General features: G+C 49.2%; 5 protein-coding genes across 5 annotated transcripts; all 5 read right to left on the minus strand.

Annotated features, from left to right (window-relative positions):
- Positions 1–1,020: 1,020 nt before the first annotated feature.
- On the minus strand, positions 1,021–2,565 carry Pmar_PMAR010127 (conserved hypothetical protein; the record flags this gene model as incomplete). The annotated part of the gene is made up of 1 exon (XM_002788551.1): positions 1,021–2,565. The coding sequence occupies one exon, from the start codon at positions 2,563–2,565 to the stop codon at positions 1,021–1,023; it is 1,545 nt and encodes a 514-aa protein (XP_002788597.1).
- Positions 2,566–3,870: 1,305 nt separating this feature from the next.
- Positions 3,871–5,869, minus strand: Pmar_PMAR010128 (conserved hypothetical protein). The gene has a single exon (XM_002788552.1). The coding sequence runs from the start codon at positions 5,842–5,844 to the stop codon at positions 4,291–4,293; it is 1,554 nt and encodes a 517-aa protein (XP_002788598.1). The 5' UTR covers positions 5,845–5,869; the 3' UTR covers positions 3,871–4,290.
- Positions 5,870–7,256: 1,387 nt separating this feature from the next.
- Pmar_PMAR010129 (conserved hypothetical protein) lies at positions 7,257–8,970 on the minus strand (the record flags this gene model as incomplete). Its single annotated transcript, XM_002788553.1, has 1 exon — positions 7,257–8,970. The coding sequence occupies one exon, from the start codon at positions 8,968–8,970 to the stop codon at positions 7,414–7,416; it is 1,557 nt and encodes a 518-aa protein (XP_002788599.1). The 3' UTR covers positions 7,257–7,413.
- Positions 8,971–10,387: 1,417 nt separating this feature from the next.
- Positions 10,388–12,160, minus strand: Pmar_PMAR010130 (DNA mismatch repair protein mutS, putative; the record flags this gene model as incomplete). Its single annotated transcript, XM_002788554.1, has 1 exon — positions 10,388–12,160. The coding sequence occupies one exon, from the start codon at positions 12,158–12,160 to the stop codon at positions 10,442–10,444; it is 1,719 nt and encodes a 572-aa protein (XP_002788600.1). The 3' UTR covers positions 10,388–10,441.
- Positions 12,161–12,831: 671 nt separating this feature from the next.
- Pmar_PMAR010131 (hypothetical protein) lies at positions 12,832–14,371 on the minus strand (the record flags this gene model as incomplete). The annotated part of the gene is made up of 8 exons (XM_002788555.1): positions 12,832–12,924; positions 12,957–13,448; positions 13,495–13,582; positions 13,634–13,732; positions 13,784–13,909; positions 14,009–14,121; positions 14,167–14,273; positions 14,332–14,371. 8 exons carry the CDS (start codon positions 14,369–14,371, stop codon positions 12,832–12,834), a joined length of 1,158 nt encoding a protein of 385 aa, XP_002788601.1.
- Between the last annotated feature and the right edge of the window lie 606 nt (positions 14,372–14,977).

Here is a 14,977-nt window from a genome sequence, read left to right on the forward strand (position 1 = left end):
ATTGGGTATGCGGCTACCCCTCAGCTTTGCTTCATATATAGTCTCCCATCGCCCACATCATCCCAGTGCCTTTAGTATAAGAGAATGTTGTCATGTTAGGCCTAGACCTTACAAGGGTGATTGAAGTAATGGATATACTCACCGTCAACTATACGACTATCCTCTCTAACGATTAACCCTATACCTGTCAAGCGTGTCCTCGTCTAGGGATTATCATCAAGAGAATATCATTGCCATAGGTCTGTCTTTAGAGTGCCAAACAATCAGAGTAGATATAAACATACCACGACTATGAGAGCAATCACGACACCGTATCGAGTACCACTCTCATACATGAATCCAAGTCCAACCAACATTCTCCTCCATGCGCCGTGTATAATAGACTTGTATTTGAATCGCTTTTCGAGTTAGCAAAAGTTCAACCTTTACGTTTATCCCATCCATATAACGACACAACTCCTCTAGTGTAAAACAATTCGATGAGTCTGAAATATATAGTCATTTGCCACTACCATAAACAGGGCCAACTGGGACCTTCTAAGGCAGTAACTCACTTAGAATAAGATCATCAGGGAGGAAAGCAATCCACAGCAAGATGGGAAGATCGGTACCAGAAGCTAAGAGTGAGCCTAGTCCGGCTACTCGGTGAACAGGAAGTCGTCGTCAAAACTATAATCGTCAAGACAAAAATAATATACCTATAGTCACACCAAGTAGAGGAAACAGGACCCACTCCACTCCTTGATACATGATAAAAAGTCGCAAGCCACAAGAGTAGATTGCTTCTCAGCACTATGAATAATAACAAGAACATCACCATCACATCGCAGGAGGAGACCCCTGCTCAACGATGATGTACTATGTCTAAGACTAAGTGTACTTCATACTTTTATCGACATTGGAACTATCAGCAGCATTTAGCAGAGAAAAACAGTAAAGTAAACAGCTCGATATTGTGGATGGAAGAGCTTGCAGGATTTGCTGTAGGACAGCAGGCTAATTGGTAGCCATTACTCTGCCTTAGCTGCTCCAGAAACCCAATAACCACCAATAGCCGAAGCCAATGCTGATGAGTTCAACGAAATTAATACACAGAACAACTATTCCGCAACCCCACCACTGCTTATTAGTAACATATCCCAACCCGAAGAAAGCTGGATTAGGAGCTGAGGTATAGGGCGTCAGATTGCCTGACCACGTGCATGTTGCCAAAGCACGACATACAACCTCAGGATTCACACCAGCTGACAGAGCGATCTGGATGAACGCAGGGTAAAGGGCTGAGACATGGGCCGTGATGGAAGCGAAGACATACTGTGTCGCATAAAAAATAAGGCATACAACCAACAGGCATGCATAGGGTGGCAATGAGCTGAGATCAATGAGGTCAGCTAGCCAGATCCAAAAGCCTTTAGCCTTCAACTCAGATGCCAACATAACCAGCACTGAGAACCATAACAGAAGATTGAAGGCTCCTTTATTCGAGATCACGTTGTCCTTAATAGTAATTACTCCACACAATAACATCACTGATACGCCCATAGCAGCTACTTCTGTGCTTGAGAACGGGAACACAGACTTCACCGTAGACGATAGAATCCACAATAGCACAACACCGATGAAGACTGCTAGCATGGTAATCTCCAACGGCTTCATACGGCCCATTTCCTTCAATTGGTCCCCTGCGACTCTCTTGGCCTCAGGGGTCCTCTTAATCTCTGGTCTCAAGAGGAAGTACATCTCAATAGGTACTAATGCCAACACAATGATGCCAACAGGTGCTTGTGAAGCTGCGAATGATACCCATGAGAGGTGAACTCCAACGTCCTCCATAAAGGTAACCATCATCGCATTCCAGGCGCCACCAGTTAGCCAACAAGGTGCAGCTAAGGCGTTAGCGGTGATCTCTACCATCACAATGTAAGTTCCTATACGATTCTGAGTGCCCATCTCGGGATCAGATTGGAAGGCATCCCTAGCCAATGGATGCAAGATTGGTAGCATCACACCAGCCCCTCGTGCTGTACAAGAAGGGATAGCCAAAGCTAATACTAGCTCACAGATACAAATACCATAACCCAAGCCAATAGTCGTAGACCCGACATACTTGAGAACGATGAAGCACATACGCTTGCCTAAACCAGTGGTTACGAAACCAGCAGAGATAAAGTAAGCAAAGATGATGAGCCAAACCGAAGAGTTTGAAAAGCCTGACAGCATCTCAGCTGTGGACAACACTCCCGTCACTGAGCAAATACCAATTGCGACTATACAAACACCAGCAAGTGGTAGTGGCTCCAAGACGGCGGCCACGATAGTACATAAGAAGACGATGAAGAGATCCCATGTATTGGAGCCAAGTCCTGGCGGAACGATCCACCACAGTATCAAACCCAATATGAAGATTCCAGCAAGAACAGGCAAGTTAGCCCCCGGCCAAACATTCTTGTGCCAGTCTCGCAGCTGTTGCCATCTGGTCTTGAAAGTACTCTGCTTGTGACCCTTCGATTCGGTTGCCAAGTTTGTGGATGATGGTGAAGACCCAACGACCTCCTCCTCAGACATAGGTAACCCACTAGGTTCGACGCCCTTGACCACTTCCGTTGGCATTACCTCTCAATGAAAGAGACAAAATTAAAACTGATTATCAAGCAACCTCGAACGATAATAACAAAATCAACAATTCCTACATCTATATCCAGCACTAGCGCAAAGAGAACTAATACCGCTAGATACGTTCCGTAGTGGAGACCTGCTCCACATCACAACAACAACTTTAGATGGACCCTCCAACTACTCCATGTAACATACCAAAACTATTTCTCAGTACAACCAAAGATGACTCTCCCATACAACACATATTCGGAATACCATAGCATTTCCTGTTCGTTCGACTGGTTTCTTCACATGCCCTAAGTACCGTACCATCGCTCCATAGTATCTTCAGCTGCACAAGGATGATATTTACGACACAGTGGAGCACTTCGAGCCTTTCATGGATGGCACTTTTGTATTGAAATCATTTTGTATATGCTTAGATGATTCAGAGGCGTATCCCTTGAAGAGATCCCTCATTTTCATAGAACGTTTCATTTCTTCTTGGCACGAATGAGCCCGCAATCCAATGATTGGAATTAGGCGGACACTCGGCACTGCCGAGTGTTCAGGCCAACATGAACAGCACACCACACCAAAGGAACAGATCTCAGGCTCCCAGGAACAGATCTCAGGCTCCCAGGAACAGATCTCAGGTTCCCATATTGACAACAGTATCCCTCTTGACATCTAGAAAACCTGTCATTAGCATAATACGAAAATCAAGAGTGGTCACACCTGTGGTGTTATAGGGCACAGAATCGGTAGAAGATGCCACAACGTGACGATTTCGAAGATCCCAACATGGCCCATCTCAGCCAATTTCTCATTGGCCAGATGCTTTGCTCGTGGTGTTCTCTCGATCTGTGGAGGATACTAGGTCGGTGGTAGAATCCCCAAGAGCGTCATGCTAGCAGCCCACCGACCCAACTCAGATGCACTCCGACATCTCTCATGAAGTGAGCCATCTAGCGGTCGGTGTCGTCACATTCTCAGTTCTATTCCATACCAGAATGATAATTTGGTCGTCCCCGTTAATTCAACACAGAAACTACTTCCACTCTCCCTGGCTATTAACGGAGTAACACAGCAACTACTCGAGTGGACCTTTATACTCTGTTCTGAGTGAACAACAACACGAACTCTACTTTGTACAACAACCTCGATCCTTCACCCAATTGTTGACAGCAACAACAAAAGCGATTACAACATCACACTATCTTACCCGAAGGTGTACCCGAGCTTCCATGTCACCAACACAACACGCAATGAGAGCAGAAGTGTAATAGTCACTTCGGATGAAGCGAACTGTCACGGTACTAACCTGGACAGTATCATTCAATGATCCTTCACGACCCTTCCACAACTACGACAGCAGATGAGGGAAAGACCCGCAAAGAACCTATAAGCGGAAACAATCGTAACTGATCCTATTGAGGCACATCTGTACGATGATTTCGCAATGCTAAATAACCAGCAACTAAAGAATACACAATGCACAACCGGATGCAAGCACAGTTATCAGTGACGTTATCCAGGAGTAGTATTGTCAGTAGGAAGAGTAGTAGAAGACACAGTGTTGTAAGAATAGTGCGATACACTATATATAACATGAGAAACGACGGAAGAATCGTCAAATCTCAGCTGTATAGTAATAGTACAGACGTTGTAGTCTGATATGCGGCATTGACCAGTTTACCAGAAACCCAGTAACCACCAATAACCCCAGCCGACAGTGTTGATGTAGACAACGTTGCAGATCATCACACAGACACCTTGCAACATCCATCTGGATAATTTCACATATCCCATAATGTAATATGGGGGGTTAGAGGAAGATGTGTAATGTGTCAAATGACCGGATAGAGTCGTGTATGCTAAAGCACAGCAGCCGAGTTCCATAGGGACACCGGCATGCTGCATAATCTCGAGGAACAAAGAGAACATAGCAGAAACATGTGCAGTAATTGACGCGAAGAGATATTGGGATATATAGAAGATGAACGTACATATCCACACAGCCGCGTAAGGAGGAAGAGAAGAGAGATCAATCTTGATAGCGAGCCATTGGAAGAAACCAGTATCCTTAAGCTGAGTAGCAATCATAAGAAGAACACCGAACCACAGGAACAGATCCCAGGCGGAGTTGTTCTGAGCAATATCCTTCTTAACGTCAATAATGCCGAGTAGAAGCAACATGGACACACCCAAGATAGCAACACCAGTGGTACTGTATGGCACATAATCGATCATGGACGAAACAATCCACAATATAATAATGCCAATGAACACACAGAGCATTGCGATCTCTTGCTTCGACATAGATCCCATATCAGCGAGCTTCTTATTAGCGATACTCTTGGCCTCAGGAGTCCTCTTGATTTCAGGAGGCATGACGCAGAATACGACCAAAGGAGCATAGATAAGAGTGATGATACCGAGAGGGGCCATACTGTAAGCCCAACCACCCCAACCGATATTCACACCAACATCAGCACAGAACTTGGCCATCATAGCGTTCCAAGCACCACCAGTAAGCCAGCAAACAGAAGAACTGGTATTGGCAACGATTTCGTTCATAACAAGGAAAGTACCGATCTTTTTCTCGGTACCCTTAGCAGGATCTGAATCGAAACCTTCCTTCAACAAAGGGGTGACAATAGGCAACAGGATACCAGCAGCACGAGCAGTTGAGGAGGGGATGGCAATGGCCAATACGAACTCGCACAAGCAGAAACCATAAGCGAGACCGAGAGTGGTCGATCCGAGATACTTCAAAATGATGAAGCAAATTCTCTTACCCAAGCCACTAGTTACAAAGCCACTAGCAATGAAGAATGCCATAACGACCAACCACACTGTATCGTTACCGAACCCAGACAGAACCTCGTCGGTTGTTAGAATGCTAGTAACGGTACAGAAGCCCAAACCTACAATACAACTGGCCGACATCGGCAAGGGTTCCAAGACAGCACCCAGAATGATGACCAGGAAGGCAACAAACACTTGCCAAGTGTGGGGCTCCAAATCAGAAGGATGAACCCACCACAATGCAAGAGCTATAATAGCAAGGAGGATGAAGATAGGGATATTGATACCCTTCCATTCATGCTCCTGCCAGTACTCGAACTTCTCCCAGGTTTGGCCAACTTTCGACTTCTTGAAGCTTTCCGCCCACCGAGTAGTCCATTTTACTGGCTTCTCTTCGTGTACATCCGACTCGTAGACAGGTAGGTCTTCCTCGGACATAGTTATTAGTTAATATCGCACTAGAATAAGAGTAACTACCCACGCTAAGCGGAAAATCCTACCACTGCAGCCGCGAGGCACACAAAAGTTTGTCTCCTCCCCCGAAATAGCTATGCCAATTTGCACGCAAACGCACAGTCAGCTTTTTTGTCTACTCAGACAGGTTTACGGTGCACTGAAGCTTACAACTAGGAAGGTTGTTCGTACAGCTAGATATAAAAGTAGTCGTGTCGGATCCCTTCAGCGAATCCATCTCCCGTAAGTTCAACAATCACCTTGTGCATGCGTGCAACACCATCTAAGCTCCCTCATGGGAACCTCACACCTCGGGGAGGCTCTTGAATTGACCGAGAATTCTCGATCGCGATTTCTTGATGAGAGCGCCCTCTCGCAGTCTAATCCATTATCCGAGACTTCAAACATCCCCTGGTTCATTGCACGCGTGTACATACCAACCGCGCCAGAGGCTGCTGCACACGTGATTGACCAAAGAATTCGAAACTCGATATTCCTCCAGAGAGATGAGAAGGAATACCGACAAGACAACACTCGTCAACCTCCTAGGGCAGGAGTAGTAGAGCATACTGAGTGCTTCCGGCCCAAAGAGCTGCTGTCGGTGATCTAATCAGTAGACTCGACTGCACCTTGCACACTGTTAGGCTATCGCTTAACATTTTCTACATCCGCCACCCAATATCAGCCTCTCAATACTCAAGAATGTGATAAGACCTACAATGGTGCTCGGCATCAAGCTAATATTCTTATCCTCACTGCTGACCTCCACTGCCAGATCGGTACCTATCTCCGCATTTGCCCATTGGATCACTCGACACAAAACCAGGATTGGCTACATAAACTAACTCGCTGTTTGTCTCCCAGCTTCAGGTTTACTGTTCATGCTGAGCGTGACTCACGCCGCGTGAGCGCTAGGATATAACCAACTAAAAGATTCTTGCGAGTCGTCTCCAAGTTGGTTAACTCAACTGAAACAATAGCAAAACCTGATTACATCCCAGCTGCAGATTTGCAGTGCATGAACAGACACCAGTGACGATAGACTCACCCAACTTACGATGGCGAGTGGCACTGACTCTGCAACGAGACATATTATAGTGCAAATCAGAAGCACGACCACATGCATCAGTTGCTACAGTCATCATTAAGAAAGGATACCGGCCAAGGCAGATGCCAACCCGCAGCAAGGTTGGACGCAACCTTTCCTGCTTCCGCTGTCGCGATGAACTGCACTGTCCCCTGAAGCCGAGCCGACTTCATCACACGATCAACGTAGCCATCAAACTATCGAAACGGGTTCTTTGTACGTATGGGTTAATAAGGCAGAACCATCATAACTATATCTAAGAAGCACTCCCCAAAAAGAAGAAGAAGCAACACAAGATCACTGGGTTAGATGAAATTTGACGGCTCTGCTAGAGTCTCTACTGAAGAGAGTTTCATGTATTGCGAGCCTCAAGAGAAGATGACGACGGAACATTATCCTGACAATGTGGAAAAAGTTTAGACATGAATACCGTCAACACTCTTGACCATAAGGAGCGCGTCTCTTGGTCAATCCCAGTAACCCAGCAACCACCAGTAGCCAAAGCCTATTGTTATCAAGATAACATAATTCACGAGCATGAGGACGACTCCAACCAGCCACCAACGCTTGGAGCTCACGTAACCTAAACCATAGTAGGCGGGGTTCGAGGTACAACTGTAAGGGGTAACATGTCCGGCCCAAGTACATACGGCTAGAGCACGGCAAGCAACCGCAACTGGCACACCGGCACTTCTGCTTATTTCAACAAAGGCCGGATACAGAGCAGCCACTCTAGCTGTGATAGATGCGAAAGCATATTGTGATAGAACAAATAGAAGACATATAACACATAGACACGGATAAGGTGCTAGAGAGCTCAAGACAATATTCCCTGATACCCATCTCCAGAAGCCGGCGGCCTCAAGCTGGGAAGCGTACATGATTAGCACTGCGAACCATATGAGCAAGTCAAAAGCGCTCTTATCTGACACGATGTCTCTTTGAACATCGAGCACTCCTAGTATCAGTAGTGCAGCAACTCCCAACATCGCCACTTCAGTGGCTGTAAAAGGGAAGATGGTAGGAAGTACCGAGGACAACACCCATAACAGTACAATGAGAATGAATACCACCAACATCGCCTTTTCTGGTAGAGTCATTCGACCGATTTCTCTGAGCCGCTCCTCGGCCGCACTGCGGGCTTGCCGAGTCCGTACAATCTCTGGACGACAGAGGATGAACATTAGTAGCGGTACGACTGCAACACCGACCAATACAACAGGGGCCAAGGAGTAAGCCCAGCCTAGCCAGGTGAGCTCTACACCAACATCGGCCATGAACTGGGCCATGAGAGCATTCCACGCTCCAGCTGTCAACCAAGTTACTGCTGTCATAGACGTGGAAGCATTCTGGACCATCACAATGTAAGTGCCGGCACGTTTCTGAGTCCCAATCGCTGGGTCCGATTGGAAAGCTTCCTTGAGTAGAGGCTCTATGATAGGCAGAAGTATACCGACAGCCTTCGCGGTGGCGGAAGGAATGCCGAGACCAAGCACAACCGAACAGAGACAGATGCCATAAGCTAGTCCGATGGTACTCGATCCAAAGTACTTGAAGATGACGAAGCAAATACGCCTACCAAGACCAGTAGCCACGAAACCAGAAGATATAAAAAAGGCGAAAATGACGAGCCACACGGCTGGTTCAGCGAACCCTGATAGCACTTGAGCCTGAGTGAGGGCATTCGTTATTGCAGCGATGGCGATGCTGATCAGACAAACACCCGTCAGAGGTAATGGCTCTAAGACGGCACCGACAATGGTACATAGAAAGATAACAAACACGTGCCAGACTTGTGGGTCAAGACCAGGTGGTACAAACCACCACAACAGGAGACCCAAAGCCAGACACAAGAAGGCTACCGGGATGTTGATACCGGGCCAAATCTCCTTGTGCCATCTCCTCAGACGATACACCAAGCCGATTTCCTTGTTGCTTCTAGTCGCTGGCAACTTCTCGGCGACCGTAGAACAGCCGCGCTGAGTGTAATCTGAAGATGGAGTGGTGATCTCCATCAGCTCCATATTCGATGATTGGGGTCGACGTTTCTCGGGGACATCCAGGGACACTGTCATTAGCCGTAGCTCAGAGCTCAACTGCAAGCTGTTATATTTTCCTAACCTCTTTACTGAACAAAATAGTAGTAGTAGGGATTCAGATCCATCATCACAATGTATGTAAGAATTAAAGTGGAGATTTATTGCCTAAAGACATGCCACTATCCTGCTAGAGGTGCACCGTTGGAACAATGCGCTTTTCCGAAATTCCAACACCCTAATATCCATAGACGTCGTCCCACCCGGCAACCCAGCATTTGCTGGGCCGGCACCGCCGGGTGGTCCTGCCAACCTTGCATAGCATCACTGGAGGCCGGAGCGGTGATACAAGTTGCCATCCTGAATTTCTCATTAGAGCACCCGTACCCCACGAAAAGCGTACGTATGCACAAATAGATCGCTACGATCGGTATGAGGGTAACAAGCTACACAACCAGTGGTGCACCCCCGCGGAAGCTTGATCGCTCATACCTATCACTACGATCCGGCAGAACCGTAGGGAGTCCCTACTAGGGACGCATATGATCATGTATTCGCCCAATCGGGAGACCATAACTGGACGGCTTTATCAGATGGTCAAAACCAGCCGCACGCATGCACATCGGTGCGGTGTCACCGGGCAAATCCCACGGGGTGCTGCCCATAAGATCCGATTTTGATGAATCTTGCCAAATATGCGGTGGTGATGTCGGAAATCCTGAGAGCTCTTCTCAACCAGATAGCTGCCCAGCCAGGGCAACCCGAACCCGAACTTAATAATGATGCCAAGGGTGACCTTCGGCATCACCCTTGGATCCTTGACGAAGTGAGACTCTCCCTTAGTGAGACTCTTTGTAGTTATGTGATTATGGTCATCAGACGACCGACGGTCATGGCGAATTACGGTGGGCTGGATGAGGAAGTGTACGGTGTCACGAGTGTACGGAGCACAGCAGCCCATCTTCATGAGTACAGCAGACTGCTGCATTATCGATAAGGAGACCAGGAAGAGACCCACACACTAGCAGTGATCAAGGCGTATAAAGTGGCGTGGAAATGGTACTGGAGACATATCAGATAGGACTATGAAGGACCCAAAGCAGTCGGAGGAGCCCTTCTCTCTTCCAATTTGGTCACCACCAACAACAATGCGAGGTCAAGCGGTCCTCGCTTAATGTCAATAACATCTTTAACGTTAATATTCCCGAAAAGCACCACAGCTGCGGTATCCTCACTGGAATTGGGAACATTGGCGGGAAGGAAATCAGCGTTGTCCCGGTGGACGGCCTCAGAAACCCAAAAGTTATGAATTCACTTGTTTCCGATGACTCACTCTGTAGATGGACGACCCTGCACTAACATGATGCTAGGATCATCTCCCCTTGAAAACTCCAGGCCATTGGCTCCATAGAAACGTCACATGCAATAGAATGATACACAGTGTGTATTACACACCGTCTCATACATCACCATTGAGCTGTATGCCTGCCGTCCCTCGATGCGCCCCATCGTGGGCAGAGATGAGCCGGGCCCCTCGACCCTGCAGGTGCCTTATCAACGCTCCCTCAATACTCTGAGCCTCGCCTTTCCCACGAGTCAACACACAGTCAATTCCAGTGATAACATGTGTCTCCTCCAATCGTCTTCGATGTTGTTCAAGTCGCTTGGACAAGTTCTCCGTCTCACCCACGTAGTACTCTTGCACCGCTCCGCCACCACCACCACCTCGCGGCATCAACGCCAGTACATACACCACAGAGCTAGCTTGGTACAGAGGGGGAGGCATAGAGTCCGGACTCAAGTGCAGCAGCGTCTCACTATGACCCTGGCTCGACACAGCCAAGATGGCCTCTGCCAGGTCTACCTCTACAGGTCTCTCGGGAAGGGGGGTCCCTACCTCCTCACCAACAAGCATTTGCCGCAGCTGCATAGCCCGGGACACCATCGAGCTCGGCAACCCTATCTGATTGGCCGTATAGATACCCATAGAATTACTACACACCCCCGACTCTATCTTGTACGTCACTTTCCGTGATGGGTACAGGTCGCCCCCCAAGAGAGCATCATCCTCGACCCGCATGCGCCACGTAGCGATGCCTTGCGCTACCTCTGGCGAGAGCACACGTATCACATCAGCCTGCAAGTGTGTAGCCCACAAGCATGCCACTCCAGCGGCCACGAACCTCTCCAGTTGGCTCACCGTCAATGCCGCGCCGTCCACAGGAGATGTAGCCCGACCAAACTCGTCAACAACTACCAGCGCCTTAGCTGCCGATCTACATGCATCTCGATCCACCACTTTCAAGGTAGCACACTCCAACGCATGAGCACTGAGCTCCTCAGACGGTCGGTCACCTCTCGGGAACATAACCAGCAGATCAGTGAGCCTGCTGATAGCCGTGCCCTCTGCACAAGGAGAAAACAAGCCAGTATTGGAGGTCAAAGCCAAGGCACATATACTCCTCAGAAATGTGCTTTTACCCGACTCGTTACATCCAGTGATCAGTGCAAACGAGGAGCCCTCTCCCAATGAGAAGTCGTTAAGCCTAGCCGTACCCCTCGGAGGGCTCTCCATCCAGTACGGCTTCAGCCCCTTCACATCCATCCGCACCCCCTCCCCCTCTGTCAACTCAGCCAACGTCCACCCCTTCCTCAGAGAGTTCTCAGTATGCAGGTAAGCAAAGGTGAGGACCACAGACCAATGCGAGGCCGCTATCAGTCCGCCCAACATACTCGACAGTACACCACAGAGCTCCCGCAGCATCCTTCTGGCTCTCGCTGTCGCCGAATCACAGGCAGCCACATAGCGTGAAGCAGCAGCCTCCACTCCTTTGCTCGTCCAGTACTTCGACATCCCCTCACTTCTCCCACGCCCGCGACCAACCGTGGGGTGATAGAAAGCCGTACTCCTACCATCCCTAGGCTTTCGCCTCAACGCTATCGTATTACAAGAGCCTTCATAAACCACCGAAGCTTCCGATACTGCCGGCCACTCCTTCCCAATAGCCTGCAGTAAGGCCTCTCGTGCTGCTACCACCTCCGACCAGTCACCTCTCACCGTCCCTATGAACCCACTCTCATTACGCTGAGTGAAGCCCTCCGGTATGAGGTAGTTGTCAAAGGCAACTTTATCAACGTCCAACACCAGCACGGCTCCCACCGCCTCCAGAGCTGCCATGCACTGTTGCCGCATGCTCCCCACTTCACATCCACTCTCTGCAGCTACTATCCTGCTCAACGCCTCCACCACCTCATAGCTCTCCGTAGTGATAACATCATAGGACTCCACAACTGATCGGCAACAGTCGTGAATGTCCCGCAGTAGCCCTATATTAGCATTGCCACTCTGCAAGTACTGTACCTACATACAGCAATGAGCGCACGCCCTAGAGAGCTTGTGATAAATAATACCATCTTGGGTACGTTCGTCGGCCGGAGTTGAGGGAGTGGACTCCTCATGACTCGCAGAAAGGACAATATTTTCCTCATATCATCCACATAGACTCCCGCCGGGGGACTCAACAACCACCGTCGAGCGAACCTCAGTGTGTGAGCGGGAGCTGCCGGGGGCAGCAAGCTGTGTACCTCGACATGGCGTGGTATGACGAATAATCACCTTCCTCCCCACTCTTAAATCGGCACTACATAAACTGACCATTCCTATCCTACATCTCTAACCCACCCATCATCCTCATTGTACTACTATGCATAACGAAGCTGATGGCCACTCGTGAGGACAATTTCCAAACTCAAAAACGCTGGCTGCATACGGGCCCACCAACATCGCTTCCTATAACTACCGTAACTAGCGCAGTTCAACTATGGAATGGTTCAACTCATGGTTTCATTTCAGCTCTTCCCTCTAGACAACAACTCATCGTTGGGGAATACAGAGTCGGCACGACACACCCCAGCGTAGTACTCTTCCCCAGGCTTACCAAACTGGGCACACCATCATCTCCCCTCCTCCCCACATGGTCACTACTACCAATAGTAGGCCTCCCACCATACCCTATACCCATACAGTTGATAGCATCCGTATAAGGCGGCGCCAACCCCGGCAGCCCCACAGACGTAGCCGTCCGCTCTACCGCTCTAAAGCTGTCGACAATCCTCCCCTCCTCTCCAGAGACAACCGGCAAGCAGAAGGCCTCTTCTGACACTTTCCTTATTACAGCATCGACAAAGCCGTTTCCCAACACACTACAGTCCACTGGGTCCAAGGACACAGCGAATGATGACGATGAGTTCTGAAATGGGTCTGGACGATCACACAAAGGGGAGCCCATACGTACCCCAAGACTACTCTCCACAGGTAGCCAGGCAGGAGGCACTCCAAACTCCGATGATACCACCAAAGGCAGGGCGGTAGCTCGATACCAATTAGAAGCCTCGGCCAGTAACCCCATGACACCTTCGGGCGTCAAGGCTTCGTGGACCGAGTACTCCCGAGCCTCTACCCACACCTGTTACCATCTACTACCACATGATCAACCAAGCTAGTGATCCCACTTGTAGGACCGTATAGGTCTCCGTCTGCTGCTGGGAGGCCTCCTCCCGACAAAGGGCCAACCGGGGAGCAGCTGGGCGTTCATCTTCCCTGACACAATGCTCAATACCCTCCTCCTCATCATCGTCCCACTACTCCTACCGGAAGGACGTGTCCTCGCCGTCCGCCAGAGTGTTCTGGACTACCATTCCTCCCCCAACATATGTCGGATTCGCAGGTGACACCAGCTGAGCGAGATACCTGATGTAATCATCTTAGCGGAGCGAAGCGATTCAAGATTACCATCATTACCGTTGCTTCCCCTTCCGCTTCCTCTCTGGTCCCCTGTTGAAATCAGACTCATTAGCTTCCTCATACACTGCCGCCGAGAACCCCCTCTCCGTGAGGGAATCCAACACCATCTGGACTTGATCCTTCCTGCACAAGACAATCCCACCACAGAAAATCGATACTTCCGATTTCACTTTCCTACGGTTGAGAAGCGAATCACGTTGAACCGGCGCTCACCCGCACTACCTACAGCCAGCCCTCGGTCGGCCCCCCATAGCATTAAGCCCACAGTAGTTCACCAACATCACTGCATCAACACCATATGTCTCATAAAAGTCTCCACAACGTACCAGCTGTATCTGCCTACTACCATGCCCAGCTCCCAGCGAGGCAACCCAGACTACCCACTCCGGCCACTTGCGCTTGCCGTCCAAAGTGAAGTCCAGCAAGGACCCACTACCAGCTACTCCTCTTCTCGTAGTGGCAGGCAGGAAGCCCAACTCGTTGCTATCTAGAGACAGCATCGGCACCTATAACTGAGCTTATCCCCGAGGTAGAAGGATGAATACCAGTTGGAGGGCGGCCGGCCGATGCAGTCTGAGCAGCCATCGCCTACAAGATGCTGACACTCCTCCTGCTGCTGCTGCCAGTACCACAGGAGCTAGCCGAAAGCTCGACCACGATGAGGAGGACAGAATGCTGGCAAACAACATAGGCATAACTACTACCGATCGTAACACTATGAACTCAACACCTCCGTATCTCTACTCACCGAAATACTATATTGCTATACCCATCAAGCGTGGACACTTGCCGAGGAGGGGAAGTGTATCGTTGGGATAGCCCTCGAGGACTGAAGTTCGACCTCCTAGCCGAGATGATCTCATCCATCCGGTCTACATCAACAGACGACTTTGGCTGTCTGGAGCGCTCCTCTACAAGAATTTTATTAAAATTCCATACAGCGCAGCTTAGGAAGAATAACACCGCCCATTCGGATAAGTGTTCATACCATTCCTCCGCCACATCACCTCTTCACTTCCCCATACAAGTTGTATGGTGCATACAACTAGATGACCCAACTAGACTAACCCATACTAGATGGTTGTATGATACAACCATCTAGTATACTCCACCGCCAACCCATCTCTCTCCACTGCTGCTATCCACTCCCTATCCGCTCATTCCCTCCTCAATGCCACCACCACAAACCTA

The sequence above is a fragment of the Perkinsus marinus genome (assembly GCF_000006405.1).
Source record: "Perkinsus marinus ATCC 50983 genomic scaffold scf_1104296927884, whole genome shotgun sequence".
Classification (NCBI taxonomy): domain Eukaryota; phylum Perkinsozoa; order Perkinsida; family Perkinsidae; genus Perkinsus; species Perkinsus marinus.